The sequence below is a fragment of the Girardinichthys multiradiatus genome, chromosome Y (assembly GCF_021462225.1).
Source record: "Girardinichthys multiradiatus isolate DD_20200921_A chromosome Y, DD_fGirMul_XY1, whole genome shotgun sequence".
Lineage (NCBI taxonomy): Eukaryota > Metazoa > Chordata > Actinopteri > Cyprinodontiformes > Goodeidae > Girardinichthys > Girardinichthys multiradiatus.
Window position 1 is genome coordinate 32,187,417 of NC_061818.1, and position 27,256 is coordinate 32,214,672.

The 27,256-nt window shown below is 40.1% G+C and overlaps 1 protein-coding gene across 1 annotated transcript in view; it reads right to left on the minus strand.

Moving 5' to 3' along the window:
• Window positions 1-3,815: 3,815 nt before the first annotated feature.
• The window catches only part of LOC124864079 (SH3 and cysteine-rich domain-containing protein 2-like), a 39,983-nt gene continuing 16,542 nt past the window's right edge, over window positions 3,816-27,256 (minus strand). The window contains exons 3-11 of the mRNA XM_047358701.1: window positions 26,590-26,684; window positions 23,796-23,880; window positions 19,534-19,655; window positions 15,214-15,283; window positions 14,936-15,045; window positions 14,745-14,833; window positions 7,941-7,992; window positions 5,997-6,134; window positions 3,816-4,243 (exon numbers count right to left, since the gene is read on the minus strand). Of these exons, the coding sequence (XP_047214657.1) occupies window positions 4,145-4,243; window positions 5,997-6,134; window positions 7,941-7,992; window positions 14,745-14,833; window positions 14,936-15,045; window positions 15,214-15,283; window positions 19,534-19,655; window positions 23,796-23,880; window positions 26,590-26,684 (860 nt within the window). The 3' untranslated portion in view covers window positions 3,816-4,144. The remainder of the gene's footprint in view (window positions 4,244-5,996; window positions 6,135-7,940; window positions 7,993-14,744; window positions 14,834-14,935; window positions 15,046-15,213; window positions 15,284-19,533; window positions 19,656-23,795; window positions 23,881-26,589; window positions 26,685-27,256) is intronic.

Genomic DNA, 27,256 nt, shown 5'->3' on the forward strand with positions numbered 1-27,256 from the left:
GACTGTTCAGCTTTCTCCCACACTGGCAAAGTTTCATCAGGCTGAGAAGACTTGCTGTGCTCTGAGTCACAGCAGATGGGTTGTTCTCTCAAGTGCTAATAGAGGTGTGCAACAGGCACTCTTGGTGATAAAAATCAACCAACAAGCTCTTCTGTCAGAATACAGCCTATTGGTTTTGAAGCCGGTGTTAAGGCAAAAGCACGGTCACACCCAAGAGTAAAGCTCCACAGCACCAAAAGCTATGACTTTAAAGAAGTCCGTATCAAACACTAACATAAAATCATAAATGAATACGTACAGCACTGTGAAAAGCTGTTTGCACTCTAATAGAGAAAATAAGATGAAATAAAGCTTGATTACTAATAAATAAATCAAACAATAAAAAAGACAAACTAATAAAAAAAATTACATGACTACCTACTGACTGAGAGCTAGAATGGTTAGGGAGTCTTTTTTTTCCATGATAAAGCTGATTATGATCTAAAAGTTTGTCTGTTTAATTCTCTAATAACAAGAAGAAGTTGATTTTGATGGTCTATATCAAAAATCTGATAACTAATGAAAAATTTGAGAATAATTTGGGAGAGGGTAAAAAAGAAAGAGTCCATTGTTTTGTAAACTGCATCTGATGAACTGGGCCAGAACATCAGGGATAAAACAGGAACTGTCTGCTGTAGATTTGCCTTCCTTGATCCACTTGCATTCTTGCTCTGTTGTGGCGCTACCTCAGCCCCTCTCTCAGCTGGAGGGACAATCCCTTTGGTGACAACAGTGGACCAGTCCTTTCTTCTCAGTGTGAATCTACCATCACCTGAGAATAGCAATGAGGCCCACTGGTTGATCGTAAGACTGATATTAACTGTGATGCGCACTGATACATTTTTTTTTGTTGTTGAAATAAAAACAAAGATAAAAACAAATCTGCACATAGTAGATGTTATCACTCCTCCTCTGATTTATGAAGCTGCGCATAACATGGTAAACAGGCCTTAATTACACTCCCACCAGCAGTGCTATTATGTGCTATTTATATTGCAGCTGTCTTGAGCACCAGTCTTGCATTCCTCTGTGCACAGCAGTGTTAGGTCATGGCTGGAGAATAGTGCATTATGCATGGACAGCACTAAAACAATAGAGGTGGCCTCATTTAGCACAGATTCAGCACCAGAAAAACACCAGAAGCTCTGCCTTCTGTCATGCAGACCTAAATGATCATCAAGCACTAGCAGCTGTACTGCGACTGTATGCATGTTGTGTCAAAAAATGGGCCGACAACATTGTGTAAAGACATTTTATTGAGGTAAGTAGCCGAACATTTACTCACGACACAAGACACATTCAAACATATTTTTACATTTAGAAATCTTAGAAATGCGATGCGACACAAACTTGAGGCAGCGTAAGATATCAAGAAGGTGCTGGTACATATCAAGATCACCTCACACTTTCACACAGCCCCCTGCATTATTACTGGCACCCGTGGCAGAGAGGGCTAAAAAGCATTAAAGTAAAAAGGATTTTGAGGTCTATGCACTGATATAACCAGGGAAGAAGGTTGACTGTTTTGTCTGGTGAAAAATTTATCTGTTGATTTGCCCAGATGCTTTGGAAGAAAAAAAATCATCTTTATTTTTTAACACTGAGTTAATGTTTTTGACGTATGTGCTTAATTTTTCGATTTTTTAAAGTGTAGGATCAAGCTACTGCAATAATTCTAATGCTTTTTACACATCTTTAACAGGGTGATAATAACTAGAGAGGATGCTGCAGAGATTATGTTTAAGCTGCTTTTTGATGAAAAGCAAACTAATAACCTAGAGTGGTTTATGCTAAACCTGCAATATTGTTTGATGACTAAGATCATGATGATACCTGAAAAACAAATTAATATAAAATGCTTTTACTTTTTACAGGAGAAGATGCTTATTAGTTCCACCTTTTTGAGGCTTTGATGTGTGAGAGACAGATAAAAAAGGGATTCTATCACCTAAATGGGCAAATGTTTCCATGATTTCTAATCTATTCTCTACTTCAAGTCATTTTCTGTCTTCCACATGCAAACGATTTGCTTCTTGCTTACTTCAAGAAGGGGGCCTGGCAGAAGAAATGCTTCAAATTCATTGAAAAATTAATAAATTAAAAATAGATGTCTAAACTATCCAAAGTGTGCTGGGTTACAAGCAAAAAAATGTTCTCCCTCCATGTCACAGCTGACCAGTCACATCAATAACAAGAGGACAAGAAGGGCCAAACTGGGAGGGGAGGAAGGCAGACTGACATTTGATCAATGAATGACTCCCATGCACCCATGGGTAGTGTTACCTCAATGCAGGCTGACTCATAACGGTTCAAAGCCCAAGTCATCCCTCTCGCTGCGCCACCTCCTCCTCTGAACTGTCAGACAAACTTACTGTTTGTCACAGCCAGAGAGATCCCTAAAATGTTGCTGTTTTTATTTTCAGGAACACTGGCTGCAGATCAGTTTTATTCCCTGCTGTTTTCAGCTGTGGTGAACATGTTAAAAAACGTTGGGCAGCGCTCACAACGCCCGCTGGGGCACTCGAGCGAATCTCAGCAGGCGCCAATGTTCATGTGCACAGAGAGCTGGTATGTGAGAACAGGAGAGCAGCATCTTCCGGTTTGAGCGTCAACACTTGTTGACACTTATTTTTTCTGTCTCTGTGGCCACATAAAGCTCCAAAAAATTGTTTCTATCCAAATGTTTTGGTTATTTTAATTTCCTTTGATTTTTCTTTTTATTCAGGCACATGATAAGATCTAATAACTCTCAAAGTTTACACCACTTTTAAATGGCAGGTTTTTGTGATTAGAGTACGATAAGTTATTTCAAAACCTTTTTCACATATAATGTAACATTTATCTTGGACAATTCAATTGTAAAACAAGGAAAATTGTTAAAAGGAAAAATGAAAAAAGTTGCAATGACCTGGTTGTATAAGTGTGCATTCCCTGAAGCTAATACTTTGTGGAAGCACCTTTGGATTCACTTTCAGCTTATAGCTGACATCAGTAATGAGGAGCTGGCCAGTTATGAACCTAAATTAAATAAATTCACGTACACTTTATAGCTATAGCAATATTTGCCAGAGCTGGTTTAACAAAGTATTAGTTTAAGGGTGTAATTTAACGCAACTTACACTCATGAAACTAAGTTTTTGCACCTTCTCTATTTTTCTAATAGATTTGTTTGTTTTCAGATAAACTATACAGGATAAATGCCATAGTTGAACAGGGTACTGTACACCTTTGACAGGCATTGTACCACAAACAATTACTGAAATATGGCTGAGAGAAAAGGAAAAACGATTCAGCACTGTCATCTAAAACTCATTCTCTCCGAGTTCAAGATTGATTAATAAACTTTGTGTGAAGCCTATTATCCATTATGTTATAAAGGGTTTCACATCAAAACTTAAAAGATGTTGAATTCTTTTTGCAGTATATTTCAGATATTTCTATGAATCGGAAAAAGTCTGGAAAATACTAATTAGAGCATCTTTGAAGAGGTTCTCTGAGTTTTAAATTTTTCCATTGAAATTGATTCTCCTTCTGCATTTTTACATTTACTAGTGCTGTTCAATGCAGGCTTTAAGTTTACACAAGCTCCTTCCATCTCATCCTGAAGTGTCTCTAGTGGCAGTGTAGCTTTCAATAGATAGCAGTGGTTGATCCTTGCAAAGACTCTCTAGTTGCAGCAGTATGATAACAGCCCCCAGGGTAAAAAAGGCCTGAAATGAGCAGATAGTGATGAGACACAGAGTGGGTAGAAGCAAGAAAAGGACACTGACACAAGCAGGATGTTCCTGTAACAGGATACATCTTCCTCCCACAATTGCAGAAGTGTTTTTGACGAGCAAAACTAAATGTAATCCAAATATTTGAAGCCACATTTACCTCTGCTTCCCTTTTTCTAAATGTTGAGTCACCCAACATTCTTAGGAGCAGGACAGCGGTCAATAAATTCTCTCAGAAAACAAATGTTTATCAGAGATGGCAGTGTTGGATCTTTGTAGGAGTGTGTGTTTTCTTTTGCAGTTTCAGAGGCTTAGATGGTCATTTCTCCAGAGAGGGGGCAGAGTGTGGTGCTGACAGTTTGAATCTGAGTGTAAAAGTGAAATAATGTTCAGATCTCCTCTATGGAGTCGGCAGGGACCAGGCCTCTCTTCTTTCCACTGCTCAGCTTCAGAAACATTTCCCCATCTTCTCTCTTCCCAACACAAATCTAAAACGAGGAGAAGAAAAGAATATGAGGAAAATACACCAGTTTGTTCCCTTTTTATGTGTTTTATATTAATAAATTAGAGTGAATTGATGGAATAATTTTATGAGGATAATGTAGTGTATACGACCCTACCAGACATTATTGTGACATTATTACGTCTTTTCTCCTCAGGTCAAGCACAGAATGTCATATCCATTATTCTATTTTAAGGTAATGGTTTTATCATTCAGTGCACACAGACCTGAAGACCTTGAGCTTTGATAAGCTTCCATCTAGCATTTCTCTGTGTCATCTTTGTTTTTCTACCACATAACCCCACACAGTTGAGTCATTTTATGATTACCTTGTAGTTTTAATTATTCATGTTTGTGTCACCCAGCTATTACTAATCGTTTTCATTTTTTCTGTATAGTGTCTTTTTTTTTTTATTAAGGACCTCCTTAATAATGATTAATACGTGTTGTCACACAGTGGTTAACTGGAGCATCCTAAGTAAAATCCTGGAACTGAAGTGTCACTTTACTGGCTCCAACCAAGCCAAACATGCCATTTATGAGGTCCAGTCTGATTATCTGGGCCCAGTGAGCCTGCTTTGCAAAATTCTTCATTGTTTTCGTTAACACCACTTGTTAGAGTGAATATAAGCGATCCTGAGAAGAGATGTTTTCGCAAAGTAACCCTTTTCTTTTGTCTGCTGTTACACTCACGCTTTGTTCTGGCTGGGACCCAGAAAGTCATCCATCCAAGCACCCGAGGCTATATCAGATGTAACTTGTGGCCACCTCCTCCTTCAGAGTAACCCTGGCTGGTCCTAACAGCTATGTGGGAAGAATCTCCTTCAGGAGAGAGAAAGATGAGGAGCGGTCCAATCTCAACTCCCTGCTTGCTGTACATTTCCTATCAGATTCCCATGGGAGTAACTATGTGTTACTCTACTGATCAGGAAATGGATAAGAGCAGATGTGAACCGGATAACTTTAAACCCGTTCCTCTTATTTTCCTTTGAATCAAATCATTATCAGAATATTTGAATATCTTTTTACACAAGGTTTCATGATAGTCTGATGAAGTCTGTATAACTTAATTAGTTGAATAATAAGATTGACATTTGCACTTTGTGTCTATTAGTAACTCATGATAGTTGTCTTACTCTTTAAATGATGCATCCTCATCTCTGAGTCATAATAAATAGATGCACAGAGAACTAAAGAAAACTTCTGGTCTTTTCAATGGTAGGACTGGAATCGTTCGCTGAGAAAAAAAACTATTTATGTAAAAATTAGGCCTAGATGTCAATCATTTAGATATATTGTTTTAGACATTGTTTAAACATGTTCACGTAAAAAATGCCCACTGGGATAAGGCTTTCCGATGTTGGTATCCAGTGGTGTCCAAATGTTTTGCCACGTAGGTCGAAATTTGACGAATTACTTTTAACTGCTTAATCATAAACTAAACTAAGGAGTATTTTAATGAAAGAAACAAAGTATTTAGATTTTTGTAGTAAATGCATCTGTAATTCATATTAGATCCAAAATATAAAAAGGGTCTTTCGCTTTTCCCTTATTAAAACAGAGGCATGTAATATCTGATATTTTTTGTATATTCCGATATAGTTTAATTGTAAAAAGGCTACTTGCAGCAACAAGAACATGATATGACTGTTATACCTTGATTAGAACTATATACACATAAGCCTCAAGCAAAAACAGGAAAAGAAGAATGTTAATAGTCTATAACATTACTGGGTTACCTGGGACTCCCTTACTGCCATGTGTCCTTTTTCTCTATTCCCGGGAGAACCCTGGACGACCCGCCAGACCCGCTCTCCTGGCCGGACCCTTTGCACAAAGTTGGCAGGGAAAAAGCCAATTCTGTCACCACTTTTGCCCTAGAGAAAACACAAGAACAGAACTTCTCATGACCATTAGAACAGATGTACCGTACCCTCCATGACACTAAGGTGTGATGTCTGTCTGAAGGAATAATTAGTTAAGAAATAAAAATACTCATTATTGTCACTATTAGTAATGTGACCATAAAAGTATGGGTGCTCAACAAAATTCAGAAAAATCAATCACAAAATCATTTAATTACAGATTAAATTGTTATTCTGCAATCCCTGAATGTTCTAGAGCAGTTGGGCAGATTGATAAAAAGAAAAAAACTTGATTGCTCCAATATGCCTCCAATTTCCTGTACACTGAAGAAAGAAAAACAGTTTTTCATTATAATTACAGTTTTGTAACCTCAACAGGGTAACTGGGATTCTAGGGCAACACCATTCGGTCAGAATTGTTTCACAGCAACTAGATGTACAGAGTTTGAACTGGGCTTGACTGGAGTTTGAATTCTCATTAAATGCAATTATGTAAAGCACCAAAAATTGATTGTGAATATGTTGGGGAGATGCCTGTTCAGCCCTCCTCTATAACAAAATCACAAATTTTACATGACTGGTTCATTTGTCCAAAAAATCTTTGAAAAATGAGAGAAAAGGTGTTTATCACATAAATTCTTTGCAGATAAAAAGCTTTCATTGTTCTGAAAACACAGTTTGTTGAAAAAAGCTCATTAGCTCCTTTGTGGCAAAATAAAGCTACTTGTTTGCTTTAGATCTTGTTTTATCATCTTTTCTGGTGTTTTTGTTTAACAATGCTTCACCTTCAGATATAGCTATTTAAGTTTTTTATGCTTTGACTTTCAAGGACTATATTGAAATTGCTCTAAACATTTAAAATTATTTTTATGAAGCTGAAAATACCTTTTTCAAATATCTGTCAGCAATGGAGTAATCCTACCTCAGTCTTGTCAGATTTCTGGAGACTTTGAAATGTTCAGTGAAAGCTTTTTGTGTTCTGAAAGAACAGATGATTACTCCCTTCTTTAATATTGGCAATCCAGAGTGGCTGTCATCTTTAGCTTAACTATTTGGTGGGTGAATCAAGGAGGTGCCTTTGTTTATCATTTCTCTGGAATACAGTGATAAATCACAAAGGCACTAGGGAAATGCATAGAGTTATTTTCCATCTATTCACATAAAAATAAGAACAACTGATTGAAAGTGTTGAGATTTAAGTGACAATATTTGAATGTTTATTGCCGGATGCCTCAGGTATAGCCATGTTTATTAAAGTAATTCACAAATCCTGCATTAGTAATGAACAGATTATTCACAAATTATACATAATTTAGATACTCATTGGCCATACCTGTGCTGACTGACTTTTGAGGCTGATGCTTCATATGTGCTTACATAACATAAGTTCTATGTCAAGGAAATACAAGGACTGCTGATGAAAGATACACAGACTCTGTGCATTATTTAGTCTAGGTGAATCTTGCTTTTTGTGTGCAGCTGAAAGAAACTCACACACTAAGATTTTTTTTTCCACTGGAAGTGAATGAAGCTCATTACCAACTCAATAAACACCTTGTTGAAGCTGAAACACTAGTCATGTTCATTATGCTAAACTCTTTTGGTAATTTTCAGAGGAAATTATGTTCTATTTCAGAATGTGGCTGCCTGCATGTTTATGAAAAATGGAGCAGGTGCTACACACTAAAGGTATAATTTGAAGACTTGAATTAGCACACATGCACAATAAATGTGCATTCACACACCTTTTTGGACACTCAAAGTGACACAAAACCCCAAGATACAGCCGCAAGTGCACACACACACTGTCAGACCCACCTTCCACCACTCCTCATTAGAGTCATCTGTGACCTGCACCCGATCGCCTGGACTAAAGGAGATAAAACAAGAGATCTTTTATAAAAGATGCATGAAGGGGGGATGTGATTGAGATGCATAAGAAAAGGGTGCGAAGGAGGCAAGAGGGGTATACATAGTCAGCACAGAAAAACAGAAAGCAGAGCTGAGATGAAGCACAAAAGATAACATTATCTGACAAACAACAAAAAGCTGTAGTACCCATGGTTACAAAGCCACGGCAGTGGCAAAGAAGCTCACATGGGGTCATAAGACCTACGTGTTGGACAAATGTCTGCGCTGATGAAAACAAGGCTTGGCTGCTGCCAACCCAACCTGGCCTGCGTTTTATTGTGCTGCTGGGCTTTGATGAGACCCCTTTCTACAGATCCACACATGTACACAGCAGCCGCTGTCCTAGATTCACAGAAATGCTGTCCCAATTGCTTGTCTGTACGTCAGTTCTTTTGGGTGTCAGCACTAAATAGTGTGTTATACAATGACATCTCACACACTCAGCCTCAACTCGTAAAATAAGCCAATGTGGTTTTGGTAATTGTTGCTAAATTAGGGCTCATTTATTGAAGGTATTTTGGAGCTTTTTCTCCAACGCTAAGAACTTTCTTTTAAAGTCTGTTGATGCAACTTTAAGGTAAGTGTTCAGCGGTGGGACTAACCTACTTTAAGTCATGACTGTGGAAACACCAGCGTTGCTTGGTGGCTGGAAAAAGCCCTTTCATATTACTCCAAAGTCAGATAGAGGGTCCAAATTTACAGTAACCTTTGCTTTATATTTTCATTATCCCTGCTTACATGTCAGTGTATCTCAAAAGCATTTCTTGATTTAATATGTATAATTTCATTTTTATGTTATTTTTTTCCAAGTCCGACAATTCTGATGCCGGCAATTTGTCAAACTTCCAGACCTTTTTAGCAACCACTATACAATACACTATTATGGTCTAGACAAGAATTAAATAAAAAATAGTCCAAACCTTCATACAGCCTGAAGAACTACTGATCAACAGCATTTTAAAAGATTTAAAGTGAGTGTTAAAACAAATTTAAATTTATGGAACCTCAGAAATCTGACTTTTTACACACATACGCACAGTTATTACATTCTCAGATTCAGATTCAGAATTTGAATCTTTATTCATGTCCTAATGGGCAATTAATTTTATTTAATTCTGAACAGGACTAGTCTGCTGATGATGACCCTGAGATTGTTAAACTATTCCCAAATGCAGTGTTTTTGACAATGAAACTATTACAAGAAATTACTTGGATTCTTTTAATGTTTTATTAGAATGCATGTGAATACATGGCAAATAAAGCTCTAGAAAGTAATTATCTTTTTTCTGCTGTTTCAGAACTCGGTAAGCTTTTGACATTAATGTATTCTGTCGGTTTTCTTAGAAAGATTGCATATAGGTGGGCCTTGAGTAGAATACTTTAGGAAAAAATATAAACTTTGTTCTTGAAGTTGATCTATTGAGCCGTGCATTCTCTCTGATCCCTGCTCTCAATGCTGAAAGACACAGAACACAGTCGGACAGAAATCTGAAAGGACTAAAACTGTATTTTTGAAATTTTAATATTTAGGGTCCCAGCAAGTTGTTGAAACATAACCTAGCTTATCCAGCAAAATCTTTTGAAATTGGGGATAGTCTGGTGCTGGGGCTGACGTTTCGGCTCTCTCGGGATCACTTGGGTTCCCTTGGATCTTGGTCCCTGGCTTTGGGCCCTGGTCTGCTGGCTGTGGGGGTGCTGGGTTCCGGCAGGGGGGTCTTAGCCGGTGTTGATTGGGATGTGGCCCTGCTTTGGTGGTGGGGTTGGCCGTCTGGACTGCTTGGTGGGCCGTGGTGCACCATGCGGGGGTGCGAGTGGCCGGCGGGCTGGGGCGCCCCCGGGGTTTGGGGGTGGAGTTGGTGGGGTGCCTGGTAACTGGGGCCGCCGTGGCCTTTTTCCACTGCTTCCTTCTGTGGTTCTGGCCCATGATCGGGCTCCGGGCTGCGGTTGGCGGTTGGGTGGGTGGGTGGGGCGGCAGAGCATGTCTTGTGACTGCACCGGGGCGGCTGGCGTGTTGTGCTTGGCCTGGAGCGGTTGGCCTGCACGGCCCAGGTACCCGGCCGGTGAATGTATCCCTTTCGTGGACTGGTGGGCTGGGGCTGCTGGCGTGTCTGGGGGGGTTGGACAGGCTTGAAGGTGTGCTGCTCTGCCGGCTGTCGTGTCCGAGGGGGGATCGGGGTGGTGGGCTGGCGTGGAGGAACTGCATCCTGTGGGGTGGAGGGGTTGTGTCCACTTCTAGGGCGTGGGGTCACCGGCGTTTGGATCGGCAGGGCGGCGATGGTGGAGCTGAGCTGGATAGTGTTTCTCCCTGGGCGGTCGTTGCAGTGGTAGTGATGTAGTGGTTGTTTGTGGCTGAGAGGGGGCGTGGTGGGGGACACTGGCCCTGGGTAGCTGCCGCTGGCCGGGGACCTCTTGGTGGATGAGTTTGTCCCATTGTGGTACGGGGTCGGGGGTCCTGTTGTGGGTGCGGTGCTCGGTGGATTCTGCCCTATTGCGCCAGTGGGCGGGGGTGGCATTGCGTGGGGCCCTTGCCTTGCTGTTGCGGCGCGCTGTGTGGTGGGGGAGCGGGGTACGGCTGGGGTTCTAGAGCTGTGTGTGGAGCTTGCGCTGTGTGGGTGTGGTTTCATTGGCTTCTCGGCCATGGAGTTCACCTGTGGGGGTGTGCCCCTGTGGGGGAGGGGATTCATGGCATTCGGGTTCGGGGGGATGTGTTTGTTCGATATCGGTGTCCTTGTTGAGGGTGGCCCTGTGGGGAGGTTCTTGTTGGGGTTTACTGGGGGTGGGACACTCATGGGGTTGGGATCGGAGCTCATTGGGGGGTCGGAACTGCTCCGTCCTGGGGCGGCTCCGGTTGGCGGGCTGCTTTGAGCCATGTGGACCCCTCTTTTGTACATAGCCCCCTCTCCGGAGGTGGATGGGGGTTGTTGGGGGCTGGGTTCGGGGCGGGGTGGTGGGAGCCGGGCCGTGGTCACCTGGGTCTGGGCGGTGCCGGCGCTGTCTGCCTGTCTCTGCCCCAGGAGGGAAGGGGACCACCTCCTGGGTCCGGGGGTTTGTTGCCCCTAGGGAGTACTGGCGCCTGGACCTGGGAGTATAGAGTATGCATGGGGAGTGAGTGAGTGTATGACGTCCATTGTTGTTTGTCGTTTTTTTTTTTTTTTTTGCGACAGGTTGGGTCTTGGACTGCTCCCTCTCCTGGATCAACTCAGGTCCCCCATATTTCCTCCCCGCCACACTACCTGCCGGTGGTTGGAGTCTCTGCCCGCTGGTGTACTTGTGGTTCTCAGTGTCCGGGGCCGGGTCCTTTGGTGTGTGCTGGCTCACTCCCGGTGGCTGCTTGCTGGGGCCTGCCGGCCGGGCCTGTGGGCTCGTTAGTGCGGCTCCCTGGTGCTTTTGCAATGTCACTGCTGGGTGGTTCCCCTGGGACTCTCCACTGCTCTTCTCTGGGGGGGTTGCGGTAGTCCCGGCGGTGGTTCTCCCGGGGTTCCTGTGCTTTGGGGGGCTTTTGGATGTCTGTGGCTCGGATCTCCTCAGTGTCCATCCAGGGACCATAGGGCAGGTCTGTGGGTCCTCACACTCGCTATTGCATATTTTTGTGGAGAAACCTTGTATACAAATCGCGCTCACACTCATACTCACAGGTGTTAAGCTTCAGGTGTTGACAGATACACAGATGTTCTATATTGGGCTGCACCTCTCACTAAGCACATTTTACATTCATAATTACTGTGTACTATTTGTTAAAAAAAAAAACAGCTGCAGGTGTATAATCAAGCAGGGTGTAATCTTGTATTCTCTTCATCCTTCTTTCTCACCTCCACTCTTTCCTCCTTTTCTCCCATTTTCCCTTTTGCCCCATCTCTTTCTTTTTTGAGCTTCTTTTTGCCTTTTCATTTAAGTCCATAACAATTGAAATATTCCCAAAGAAGTTTATAATAAAGTTTCTTTTATAAATATCAAGCAGTTTTAAAGCATTAGTTGTGATGCTCTGCTTGTGAAAGTAAATCTGTTGGACAATTTATTGGCACTCAGACAACAATTCTGAGCGATACTTTGACGGACAGGACATGGTAAAAAAAAAAAAAAGAAATAACTTGAATCTGACAAAGGTAATAATGAATAAAAATTCAATGAAAATGAACAAATGAAACTCAACCATGCTTTACAAACATGCTTCAACAGAATTATTTTTTAAAAATAAACTCATGAAACAGGTCTGGAAAAAAAGGATTGTACTCCTGAAAATAATGTGACCAAAGGGACATGTTAAATCAAGGTGTGTCCATTAATTAGCATCACAGGTGTCTACATTCTTGTCAGTGGGCCTATATATAGGGCTACAGGTCATCACTGTGCTGTTTGGTGACATGGTTTGTACCACACTTAACATGGACCAGAGGAAGCGGAGGAAAGAGTTGTCTCAAGAGATTAGAAAGAAAATTATAGACAATTATGTTAAAGGTAAAGGTTATAAGACCATCTCCAAGCAGCTTCATGTTCCTGTGACTACAGTTGCACATATTATTCAGAAATTTAAGATCCATGGGACTGTAGCCAACCTCCCTGGACGTGGCCCCAGGAGGAAAATTGATGACAAAACAAAGAAACGGATAATACAAACGGTGACAGAAGAGCCCAAAAAAACTTCTAAAGAGATTAAAGGTGAACTTCAAGCTCCAGGAACATCAGTGTCAGATCACACCATCCGATGTTGTTTGAGGCAATGTGGACTTAATAGGAGACGACCAAGGAGACCATTGTTGAAAACAAATCATAAAAAAGCCAGACTGGAATTTGCCAAACTACATGTTGACAAGCCACAAAGCTTCTGGGAGAATGTCCTATGGACAGATGAAAGAAAAACTTATCTTTTTGACCAGGCACATCAGCTCTATGTTCGCAGACGGAAAAATGAAGCATATGAAGAAAAGAACACTGTCCCTGCTGTGAAACATGGAGGAGGCTCTGTTATGTTCTGGGGCTGCTTTTGCTGCATCTGGCACAGGGTCTCTTGAATCTGTGCAGGGTATAATGAAATCTCAAGACTATCAAGGGATTCTAGGGAGAAATGTGCTGCCCAGTGTCAGAAAGCTTGGTCTCCGTCGCAGGTCATAGGTCTTGCAACAGGATAATGACCCAAAACACGCAGCTAAAAACACCCAAGAATGGCTAAGAGGAAAACATTGGACTATTCTGAAGTGGCCTTCTATGACACCTGACCTAAATCTTTTGAGCATCTTTGGAAGGAGCTGAAACATGCCGTCTGGAAAAGACACCCTTCAAACCTGAGACAACTGGAGCAGTTTGCTCATGAGGAGTGGGCCAAAATACCTGCTGAGAGGTGCAGAAGTCTCATTGACTGTTATAGGAATTGTTTGATTGCAGTGATTGCCTCAAAAGGTTGTGCAACAAAATATCAAGATAAATGTACCATCATTGTTGTCCGGGCCTGTTTCATGAGTTTATTTTTTAAAATAATTCTGTTGAAGCATGTTTGAAAAGCAATGTCTGACTTTTATTTGTTCGTTTTCATAGACTTTTTATTCATTATTACCTTTGTCAGATTCGAGTTACTTCTGTGATCATTGTGGGTTTTTCTTTCATTAATCGAGGGGTACCAACAATTTTGTCCACGTGTGTGTATATAATCTATCATTGTTTATGCTATATTGTGCTTAGTTTCTCAAATAACTATAAATATATTAATGTGATTATTAACAAGGTACCCCGCTGCTGGAGTTGGACACCATAGATGGATGGATGGATGGATGTGATGTGATTCTTAAAATAGATACATTTTTTATGACTTGTTCATCTTTTTTATTCCTCTCTAAAATATGCAACAAGATGACTGCGAAAATAATCTTTAAAAATCAATTCAGATTGATTTTTGATTTGACACAAATAAGAAAATTAATAATTTATAAAAGACTGATAAGATTTTTGATGCATTAACATAAGTAGAGTTGTGAAGAGTTAATAGTGTTTAGTCCACATTATTTCAAAAAAATCGGATCAGTTTTTAATCAATAGATTTTGTGCTTTCTTCTCTGTGGAGAAAGTGGTCAGAAATTACTTTCCTAAGTGGAATATGGAAATTGAAGTAAAAACAGACTGATGTCCGAAGCCAGTTGTAAGGTTTTTCATTTTCTTGAGTCCTGAGAGAAGAGCATCTGCCTTTCTTTAAATTCTGCACTCATACACTCAGAGCCAGATCACAGATGGCTCTTAACAGTCTCGATGCTCTGCCTTTGTGAAAGCTGTCCTCTACCCATCAATACACTCTCATAATAGCCTCACATCCCAATCTTCTTCTCTCATCCTTCATCTGACAGAACTCCTACTTTGAAATTTGCCCTTTAGATGCAGCGACTCTGTCTTACTTTCACTCTATATATCCTTCTATTCTATGCAATTTCCTGTCTATCCTCCATTTCATTTCTCAGTTGCTCATTGTCTCCATCCTCTTCCCTACTGGGAACGCAGCTAATCTACGCTACTTCTACGTGGGAAGAGGAATGGGATCTGAGTTTATAATTAGTTGTCCTCAGGGGTGTCCCAACATCGTCCTCTACAGATGGCGGGGACATTATATTCTGCAGATATGACCGCCAGGTAAATCACAGTGAGAAACAAAACACAGAGAACAGCAAAACATGCTTACACACATGCACACATGCCCTGACCTGCAGAGACGTGGTCATGGCTTTTACTCACTGTAGTTCCAGGTCATTCTGCTCCTGAGGCAGGAACCTGTACAGCGCTACATAGGTGTGGATGGAGTGAACTTCAATGCGTTTGGGCACCTGGATACGGGATTATTCAGGTCATGAGACAGAAACACAAATGCTGAAAATAAAACAGCAAAGGCTGACCTTAACATAACTGCCAGCTGAACAAAGCACTACCTTTGCACTGCTGTCCTCTGCAGGAATCTCAGCTTGCTCATTGCTCTGCTCTACCTCCTTCTCCAACTCTTTCTCTGGGAAAGGGGCATCTGGAAGGATTGAGATGATATCTATGAAAGCAGCAAGAAGAAAGGCTCTTACAATGATGCAGATTATGCTTTTTAACAAACATGAACATTAAATATATCTTTCATGCAGGCAGTCTTGCACAGGTAAACACAGCGGACACATTGACCCACACATACAGCCCATATCCACATACACACATCAGTCTTTACCCCCTGTTTCCTGAGTTATCTCCTCCTCCATGCTGCACTGTCTCTCCTGACTCTCCTCATCTCCCTCTCCCTTAAGGAAGGAAATAAAGAGGAATCGATAAAACGTTAGCACCCAGCTGCCGAAGAGGTGTACTCTTGTGCAACAGATGTCTGATCAGTTTGTTTTTAGCCATTAAGAATACTATTTTCTGAATTATATTGACTGTTTTTGTCAGGGATGACAATGTTAGAGAAATTGGGCATTTATATTTTGGCAGGGAACATTTATATTACTTTAATGCTTAAAAAATAGTCCATACAAAGCATGAGGATTTGTGTCATTCATGTCTAGCGTCTGACTCGTCGGTCTACTACTTTATTGTCCTGCCTTTCAGGTGCTAGACTAAAATCTAGTAGTCCATATTTGTAATGTGGAGAAGAGGAATGCAAATTATACATGGTTTTTTAAGGTTTTACTTCCCAAAAAATCTGAAAAGTATGGGAAGCTTTAGTATTCAGCCTCCTGAGTCAATACTTTGCAGAACTGTTTGATGCAAATACAGCTGCTATGGGAAGAAACTTGTGGCATCAGAAACTGAATTTCGAATTTGTCCGACTGAATCTGTTTTTGTGTAATTTGAAATTAAATGCATTGATTTGAAACTGAATTTATTGGTTTGAAACTGAATTTATTGGTTTGAAAACTGAATTTAATGGTTTTAAACTGAATTAACTTGCATTGAAAATGTATTTCGTTGTTTTGAAAATTCAGTTTGCCTACTTTCACTTTCAGTTGTAAAATTCAGTTTTTTGTGTCACGCATCTGGGTCCTTGAGATAGCCTTAGATTAATCAAACACAGATTAATCGATTTACGTTTCACATCAGGTTAAACTTCCTTTACGGCATGTTGAGCTGGAGCAGTGCAGCATCACCAAGTCAAATGAGCATCTATAAGAAATCATGTAAACAAATGATGGTCAAACAGCAACACTTATGCTACCTGTAGCTATTAGCTAAACATGCCAGATCAGCATGGTGTGGCTGGTGTTATGTCGGTCTGCGTTTCCCCTTCCTTTACCTCAGCGTAACTTATGTTGCCTAGCAACAGCGATAGCGTGAAGCACAGAGCTGTGAAGCCGAACAAATGGAACCCTAATGGCTTATTTTCTTGTTTTATAATCTTGTTCATTATTCAGCCATTTAAATTGTTAAAGTTTTGTGTTCATAGATTTAAAAAAATGTGTAAATCTGTTTGTAAAAATGTAACAATTTAAACACTAACATATTAACTTTAGGAATATTGTTTAAATCAGTTTATTTCTGGAGCATAAAAATAAAAGAACCAAACATCAACATTAGATATCATCTGATTGAATTATATCTGTGTTTAACTTCCATCCATTGGGGAAATCCAGCAGGAGCTTGAAAACAACGTTCCGGGAGTCAGCTGTTCTCTCGGGGTTCATCGCACCTCAACCCCCCGGTCAGCAGTGCGCTGGAGAAGCGAGCCTGCTGTGAGCCCGGTGTCAGGGCAGCAGAAGCGGACGTCTCCGAACACGTCGGAGCACGTGTGGAATAACTTTCCCCTCTCCTCCAGGCTTTGCTACTTCCGTTAACACAATCTATTTTGACCCGCAATGAATCATGGGATAGGGTGGCCCACGAGGAATACACCGGACTCATCCTTCATATCTGGGGAAAAGAAGGACGCATTTGTCGGCCCTATTTGGAGGAGCCTGCGAAGCTGTAGACGTTATTGCCTCACAATGATGTAATCGGCCAACAAATGCGTCCTTCAAAGAATGCAGCCCCTCAGTTTGGACGCAGCAATAGTGAATGACATCCGTGAATCGGTGAATCTGTGTTTGATTAATCTGTGGCTTCAAGGACCCGGATGTGTGACACAAAAAACTGAATTTTAGAACTGAAAGTAAAAGTAGTGAAATTGAATTTTCAGTTCAACAAAATACATTTTCTGAGCAAATGAATTCAGTTTCAAACCAATAAATTCAGTTTCAATTAAGTGAAATTCATTTTCAAACCAATGCATTTCATTTCAAATTACACAAATACAGATTCAGTCTGAGAAATTCAAATTCAGTTTCTGATGACACAAGTTTCTTCCCATATACAGGTCCTTCTCAAAATATTAGCATAGTGTGATAAAGTTAATTATTTTCCATAATGTAATGATGAAAATTTAACATTCTGACTGAGTCTGGAGTAGAAACATCCAGAGCCACCGTGCACAGGCGTGTGCAGGAAATGGGCTACAGGTGCCGCATTCCCCAGGTCAAGCCACTTTTGAACCAGAAACAGCAGCAGAAGCGCCTGACCTGGGCTACAGAGAAGCAGCACTGGACTGTTGCTCAGTGGTCCAAAGTACTTTTTTCGGATGAAAGCAAATTCTGCATGTCATTCGGAAATCAAGGTGCCAGAGTCTGGAGGAAGACTGGGGAGAAGGAAATGCCAAAATGCCAGAAGTCCAGTGTCAAGTACCCACAGTCAGTGATGGTCTGGGGCGCCGTGTCAGCTGCTGGTGTTGGTCCACTGTGTTTTATCAAGGGCAGGGTCAATGCAGCTAGCTATCAGGAGATTTTGGAGCACTTCATGCTTCCATCTGCTGAAAAGCTTTATGGAGATGAAGATTTCATTTTTCAGCACGACCTGGCACCTGCTCACAGTGCCAAAACCACTGGTAAATGGTTTACTGACCATGGTATCACTGTGCTCAATTGGCCTGCCAACTCTCCTGACCTGAACCCCATAGAGAATCTGTGGGATATTGTGAAGAGAACGTTGAGAGACTCAAGACCCAATACTCTGGATGAGCTAAAGGCCGCTATTGAAGCATCCTGGGCCTCCATAAGACCTCAGCAGTGCCACAGGCTGATTGCCTCCATGCCACGCCGCATTGAAGCAGTCATTTCTGCAAAAGGATTCCCGACCAAGTATTGAGTGCATAACTACATGATTATTTGAAGATTGACGTTTTTTGTATTAAAAACACTTTTCTTTTATTGGTCGGATGAAATATGCTAATTTTGTGAGATAGGAATTTTGGGTTTTCATGAGCTGTATGCCAAAATCATCTGTATTAAGACAATAAAAGACCTGAAATATTTCAGTTAGTGTGCAATGAATCTAAAATATATGAATGTTAAATTTTCATCATTACATTATGGAAAATAATGAACTTTATCACAATATGCTAATATTTTGAGAAGGACCTGTAGGCTGCTTTGCTGCTTCTGGATGTGGACAACTTGCCGTAATTGATGGAACCTTAAAATCCATTCTCTACTGGAATCAACCGGAAGTTAGAATGTCTGGCTATAAGTTCATGACCTTCAGCTTGAGCACACATTGGTTACCTAACAGGACAATGTTATACACCAGCAAGACCAACTCTCAAACGTTTTGGAGAGGCCTGGTACAAGTCCAGGCTTAAATCTAACTGAGATACCTTGCGAGGACCTTAAACAAGCCAACAGGCAGTTATCACAAATGTTTGATGGCAGTTTTTACTGTTTATTAGATTCAGGGAGCAGTATCGTCTTTACAAAGGGGTGGGTTGGGTAGCTTTTTTCCTTTGTTAAATGAAATCATTAGCTGAAAACTTATTTTTGTATTTTATTAAGGTTATTTTATCAAAAATTAAAACTTGTTAACATTTAAGTGTAACAAAGGCCCAAACAACTTTTCACAGCACTGCACTGTGTACGGTGATTGGACAGGAAGATGCAGTGGAGTAAAGTGGAGCCATGGATAAGTAAAGACATCTAAAGCAAATGGGAAATATATATATATATATATATATATATAAATTTGAACTTCTTAAATTTGGAATGTATTTAACTTGTAAAAAATAAATAAATAAATAAATAAAGCAAAAATTAACTAAACCAAACTGTAGTAAAGCAAGCAATGACAAACATAAAAAGCAACAAAAACACAAACAGAAAAACACAAAGTGACCACAACAACAACTCAAAAGATCAAACCACACAACACCATAGTAAAGATTTTTTTCCCTCTTATCTGCCCATATATGCTTTATTTTTAAACCTTGTTCTTTGGCCTTTTGATTTTTATTTTGGCAAAGTATTGCATAATGCTTTAGTTTAACCTTTATTTAAAGCATAAAAATAATCTGGAATGTTCCCACTACACATTGACAATCTATAAAATTTTCTGTACTATACATATATTCCTATGGATGACCTCAGTACCTGGTCAGTAAGTGCGTGAGTGGACTGGATTCATCAAACCAGGTTTTATGTCTAAAGCACACATTAATCTGTTCTATACCCACACGAACAAGGTAATGATGCCGTACCAAGCTGCGTGTTGGTGATTCTGATAAACTGCCAAAACTGGAACGGCTCATCTGTGCCAAGGACGTCCCGTAGCGCAAGGCAGCATACACAGGGTCTACACGCATCCGCGCAGCTTCTGAAACTACATACACCACACAAACACACATATATTTACATCTGAGTAAAAATTACACACATAAATTATTAATTACTCCAAGCTTCTGCTGCAGACACGCTACAATTAGGATGACAAGCTGAGATAATGCTGTACATCACAGCTATTGTGCCTGTGAGAATCTGGAGGACCAAATATAACAGCAGAAATCCAGTCACTCCAAAGTGACCCACTTTACATCTGAAAGTGCACAGCATCCGAAAGTTAAAAAGACATCAAGACATTCTAATAACTCTACTGAGTCTTAGATTTAGGGCTGTGATATATTAGGTACTATGGCCAAGTACAAAGAGAATAAGATAAGATATTTTAAATATGGAAATCCTCTCAAAGTCTTCATCTCTACGTTTCATGTAGACTGCAGTGCTCAGTGCTACCGCAGCATGTTTTAGGTTAGGAATTCGATTTTCTGCTCCTATTTCCATCCAGCTCAACACAAGCTGAACGGCAGAGGGATTTTTTTCTATGGTGTCACATATGTTTGTGCAGGATGAAGCAGCGACGATTTGCAATTTCATACTGAATGAAGTACCTCTGTGCTCTCGTCAGAAATATTCACCAGGAGCCCTAAAAACTGAAATTCTGACACAATACTAAAATCAAAGGAGTATTTAGGGGGTGAACATTCCTGAAGGATGTGTTTTTGCAGAGTGAAATAATTAAAGAGGAGTAAATAAGAAGCCTTGATTTTGCTTCACATAAATCCCTCTCTTATAGCAGGTGTAAGACCTTGGGGCTTTATTTATGTAAGCAACCGAGTAACTGAATTAAAACTGACTCCAGCTTTTACTTTCTATAACTTCGCCATCTAAACAGAAATGTTCCTTCTTGTTTTAGCAGATGCCAAATCAGACTTTGTGAAAACAAGATTGTAACCTAAAGCACCAACTATCCTTCACCACACTCATGGAGAGTTCATTCTACTTATGAGCAAAAGAGTGTACTAATAGGTACTTGTACAATATATTAAGTACACAAGGATGTACAATACTGGGTTCACGAGAATGAGACTTGATGAGGATTTAAGTATACTTCCGAGAATTTGTTTTTGCTTTTGTAAATAGAGAAAAGATTTTGAAAACCACAAACTGTGTTTTAATAGAATCCTTATTATTGTAGTAGATGTCAGTCCACGTTTCACTGTCAATATTGTGTTGTTTTATGCTTGTTAAATTTTATTGCCAAAATATATTCCTGTTTTCAAACACAGAATAAAAACATGTATGAAGTATTTCAGATTTTGCATTTAAGATGATCTAATGCTGCCCAGACTCATATAAAAAACATAAAAACAAACAAAATATCGCCCAAAATAGCCCTTTGGTTAAACACTGATGGAAAACAGGGAAACAGATGCTAATACAAGTTGTGGTATTCTCACAGTGTTTACAAGTTATTTGTATTTTGTCTGTCACTCTGTTATAGTTTCATTATTCTACTAAGTAACCAAAATGCTGCCAGATAAAACTAGTGGAGGCTTATTTAAGGCTTTTTTGATAGAGTTGTTGACTAGCTCAACAAGAAGTATGAATTTATTAACTATCAGCACAGCAGAGCAACTCATGAACTGCTTCCTTTCTTACTTCAAAATAAGAGTTTTTAAAAATAGAGTCATGGTGTCAAGCCTAAAGCACATATTTTGATATCTAGGGAACATAATAGATAATAGTACATAGTAGTACTCTTACATCACCAAACACCATTATGTGCTAACAGCAGCTGGATAACGGATTGTGAGATGGAGTTCATTTTTATGAGAACTATAGTGGTGTTTGAATACCACAAGATCTTGTTACAGTCCTATTAATAATATCATAGTAATCATGAGTAACATGAGTTCTGTATTGTAGCAAGTATGAGGACATAGTGACTTTGACAGACTGGGGACTCAGCAGGCCCTGGCAGAGTCCCAGGCTTTGAGGTGATCATGGTGCTGCAGGTTAATTGCACCTTGAGCCATGAGTTGTTCAAAAAGTCCCAGCATGAAATGCTGAGACTTAGTCAGCATGGTGTACATCACATCCTACGAAGCTCAACAGTAGCTACTAGGAGTGTAACAACTTATCGGGACATGAGATCTTGTGGTTTGTATGACTTTGCTCGGTAAAATCCAGGGAACTGAGTTGAGATATTGGCTTCTTAAAAGTACCTTGGTGTTCATTTGAACAATAAACTGGACTGAAGACACAACAATGGTGGCCTTTACAGTAAGGGCCAGAGTAAAATCTATCTGCTGAGAAGACTGAGGTTTTAGAGTGCAAGGGATGCTCCTGAAGACTTTTTTTGACTTAGTGGCGGCATAAGCCATCTTCTATTGCAGGTATGGGGCCCTGCAGCCCGGGGGCCATTTATGGCCCCTTTGGGTTTCAATAGTGTGCTGTGAAAAAAATGCATCTGGAAGATAATTGGAACAATAAGCCTTGCATTTCCATGCTTTACTATCTATTAAAAGGACAGAACCTTTTTCGTGTTATGGCTTTTACATGTCATTTATATTAGTTCACACAAATATTACATCCATCCGCTCCTGGCCTGCCCCTTCTGTCAAATTTTAGAACCTATTGTGGCCCACGAGTCAAAAAGTTTGCCCACCCCGGTTTTATAGTGTTCTCTGTTGGAGCAGCAGCTTATCGACATCTGAGACGACACAGTTAGATAAGTTCATCAGGAAGCCCAGCTCTGTCCTAGGATGTGTATTGAGACGAAGGGAGTAGAATTTTGTACTGTGTCATTAGTGCCACCATTTTTTTGTTTTTTTGTTTTCCATGTTACCACATGAAGTGAACACCTGGCACCTAAATTTTAACACTCTGAGTCTCCCCATAATGGTCAAATAATTATTAGCTGTAATTTTAGCTGACCTGTTCTGAAGGTATGTCCTGCTTGCATCAATTCAACAGTTTAGAATGTGAAAGGGAGTTGATTTTCGGTGCGGACGGAGTGTCTGCATAGCATAGCATTACAATAAATAATATTAATATCGGGTTTTTGCAGCAATATTTGCTGCTCCTATCAGCTAACAGCTACTAGTATTTCTCCTAAATGTGGTTCCTGTCAGCATTACAGATTACAGCCTCCTACCTGCTACCCCGTGTATGCATCTGTGCTGCTGTTTTGCATGCATTGTGGGGTTTATTTATGTAATGCATCACCTGCATTCATCAGCAGTCCTCAAATAAAGTCTAGCCTCTTTCCTCTTGTAAGCACATATGTCAATTACCTCGCAGTGAATCAAATGTGTAGTATATATGGCATCAGCATTCATTCAGGACATTTATGCTGCAAAATGTTTGCAACCTTCAAATAACTGCATGCTACAGTGTCAGATTCTAATCAAGGAGAAATGCACATTATTGACCAAAGTGTAAATAACCTAAGCTGTGCATTTTCCTACACCATTGAAATGGAAAGCAGATATGCTGTAGTGTAAAAGGGGCATTAGTTTATTACAAATATATTGCTGAAATTCCATCTTTACTCATTCTTGTAAGCTTCTTGTAAACTTAATATCTTACCTAGAAAAAACAAGTTCTGATCCAAAGATGAAAAAGAAGAAATATACTCAAGTCCTATTTGGCCAGGGAAAAAAAGGAAAGCTTTAAAAACTCAACATGCGTTCAAAACCTGAATCATGAGGTGTAACTTAACTCAGGACCGCGTTGGAAAGATCATGCTGATCATAAATTAGCAAGCATTTAAATGTTTATGAAGATTTTAAACAGGCAAACTGCAGTGCCTGTCTCTAAACTTCAACAGTCCGGAGGTATACAACACAAATCATAAACAGATTAAAAAAACATAAACATCACGGCTTATAAATATTTATTCACATACTTTCAGAGTGCAGACCATCCACCAGCCTCGGAGCAAGGCTGATGTTGTTCTTCTTCTCTATCTTTTTCCCACTTCATGCCTCCGTGCTTGTCAGGTGAGAGGGAGGCAGCTCTGGGTTTGTTACAGTACAAATGCAAGCGCACAAAAATCTAAAAATACCCCAAATCACTAGACAGAACAAAGTTACAAAACAAAAGCGCAGAGACGCAAACAAACCTGTTCACTCACTTTTTCATACACACACACACACACAAGCACTCTGTGATTGCTCACCTTGGCTTGGCCGAACGTCCTTGACGACAGCCAATTGGTCATTGACGAGCATCGGCGAACTGAAGTTTCGCTTGAATGCTCCAGACTAATGGAAAAGAGCAGAAAGCAGAAAGACTTTTTCAGCTTCCATTACTTTCTCTATACAGATTCGACCCGTAGAAAAATAGACTCGACTGTGTAGTGATTTTAGGGACTCTAATTAAGTCATTTGAAAATGACTGGATCAAAAACACAGAAAGGCACGCTGACGTGCATGTGAGCACTGTCAGAGCGGAGCACCCAATGCAGGAGAATAAATTATTTCTCTATTTATCTGTAGTCCTTAATACTGAACAACAAATTCACTAGACCACTTTACTGTGTATGTATTGCTTAGATACAAGCATGGTCAAAGAAGTCTGTGTTTGAGGTCTCCATGATCGCAATTTCACACTGAATTAAGCACAGTAAGTGTTTCAGCTAAGATCAGTTTTTCTATGTCTCTGAGTCTCAGTGATTTTAAGGAGCAAAATGAAATATACTTTAAGCTTCTAATGCAATCTGCTGATTATAGGCATGTATACATTACATCTCTATGCCCTTTTCACTATTCTACATGTCCTGCTGATTGTGCAAAGCTGTCAGGCTGCACTGAGCTGTCTTCAATAAAGTGCTCCTTAAATATTTGAGGTTGCTTTCAGACGTTCTCATCTCTTGCTGCATACTAATATCTGGAAAGTTAACAGAAATCGCACTCTATAATCATTTTGCAGAAAGGACTGTATAAATATCTATAGTTAAGTTTTTTTGTGACCCAAATCTAAACTTTCTATTTATCTTTGTAATTTATGATAGATTGGTGCCAAATAAGATATTTTTTTCTTTTCTCAAAAGAAATCCAACAAAGTGCCAAATGTACGACTTGGTGTGACGTCCACATAAATATTACATGAAAATATCAGCATTTTGATTAAAACATCGTTGCCTATGGGCGGGAGGCGGGGTACACCCTGGACAGGTCACCAGTCCATCGCAAGACAACACAGACACACACAGGACAAACAACAGTCATGTTTTTGGACTGTGGGAGGAAGCCAGAGTACCTGGAGAGCGCACGCATGCAAGGGGAGAACATGCAAACTCCATGTCAGGAGTCGAACACAAGACCTTCTTGCTGCAAGGGAACAGTGCTACCAACTGCATCACCGTGCATTCCGGATTAAAAGATTGATGTATTTATTTTAATTCACATCTTTACAAAATCATAAAAAAACACTGAAGCTAAACTATAGATTTCCATTGCAGGATTTCATCAAAACACACTTCTTAAACAAGAAAAATTATTTTTCTGGTCAATGATGTGATACGAGGCAGAAAGAATCGACACTAGACAGTGAAGGTTGAAAGGAAGCAGCAAGGGAATTTTGCCAATTTCCCACAGAGACTCTGAAGCACTTTCATCTAGTCTATTAGGGTCTATTCACATCAGGAAAGTCCTTTAGTCCGCTTGTTTGGTCCAAAAGTGGACCTTATTTTTCTGTTTGGTGCGATTTATTTTCACATTGTACTTTTTGCAAGTGAACTATTACTTGTAAACAAAGCCACGCAGGTGACGATCATTGCTCCCATTGGACAGAAATGACGGGGACGGACAGAGCACAGACCCGGAAATCTAGAAAAACAACTGTAGACCTGCTTCGTGCAGCACCTCTGTTCTGTATATTTGTGCCGTTATTACAGCTGCAATATTATTGTGAGAGTCAAGAGCAGCTCGTTCAACACAGATTTTGTGAAGTTGTATTTATAATTTTGGAACGGCGTAGGAGAACAAATGTGCCATGTACCACAACATGACAGTAGCATTGCTAAGCAACATACAGTTTATCAAGTATGATTTCAGTACAACGTACACCTTTGCTACCAGCTACGGTGGCTTGTTAAGTTCAAAAAGACGTACGTTTTTTGTAGTTGGTTCAGATCGGGGCCGGTTCATATTCAGACCATAAGCGAACCGCATCAGAGTCCGTTTGGAAGAGGACCGAGACCACCTCAAAAAGTGGGTCTCAGTCTGACCAACGGGGAAAACGAACTCTGGTCCGTTTAAAGCAGACCAAAAGTGGCAGGTGTGAATACACCCTTAGACTTTTCCATGACTGATAGATACACTTCAGATGAAGATCAGATAGAGGGAGAGTTGAAGTTGCAAGGGTTTCCACCGTAATTGTTTCAGCTAAAGTTTGTCTCAAACACTCCATAAACCACAACAGCTGAAGAAAATTATGATGACTACAATGATTCCCATTATAAACAGGGATTTCTTAACTCATTTTTTAGCTGAATTATCTTCAGTAAGATACATTTAGATATCTGCCAGCTGACTTTGGTCTGAGGAAAGTTTTCTGTGAAATGTTTGAGTGGTTTCTGTTTTCTACAGCCCCTTTTGACTCAGCCTGCAGCCTTTCACACTGGAACAAATTCAGGGGCCTCGTGTACAATGTGTACTTACGCACAAAAAACTTCTGGCGCAATGTACAACTTGGCATGTACTAAAATGAACGTTGTGTTAAAGTGTGCGTAGGTTGAATTCATAATGGTGGTGAGCTGGCTAGGGTTCTGCTGCAGCAAGCATCCCTGATCCATGACACTTCCAGCTGTATTCTTCATAGTTGGTATGAAATCATTTTTATATCAACATAATTTTCTTCATGCATGTATATTATAAAGCAAAATTCTGACATATTCTCCCATTGAAATCCCTATTATGAGAAAACTGCCATTGTTCAAAAAAATAAATGCGGCATAAAAGTGTGTATACCTTTCCATGGCACTGCTGCTGTGAGAGTTCTGACGTGCACCACAGGTGAGCAGCCATCTTGCACGTTTTACACCAAAGAGCTTGTTTGGAGTTTCCTGCAGAGAGAGATAGAGAAAAAATTAAAGGCAAGGGACGCAGACATTGATGCAGCACAAACAAGCAAAAACATTTAAAAAAAAAACGGAAAGATGTGAAGAGAACAAAATGGCCTACAGATCACAGGAGTAAATTTCCATCTTCTCAGGTTATCAAGCTCTGCCCTAGTTTTTATTCAGCTGACAGTGTTGCAGGTGCTGATGCTAACAGCTCATAATTAACAGCTCCTCCTAAAAAATGGCAAAATGGAAAACCAGCTGGAGATATTTTAGACATAATCGATTTAGAAGAGATTCATCAAGCATTTTCATTTTATGTTTAGTATTAGAATGATAAAAATCAGTCTCCAGATGTTTTCTTTCTAATTTGTTTATGATGAGATAATCACTGTTTATTATGTTTTTAAGGATGAAGGGGCCAAAATCGTTTTTGTCTTTAAACCAAAAAAACAGATTTCTGAATTTGCCGCAGATGAGGATAACATCAACAAGCCACTTATGAAACATGTGGTAAAAATTACATGGCTTGAAGAAAGCACAGTTTTAACTTTAAAGAGGAAAATTGATTCTAC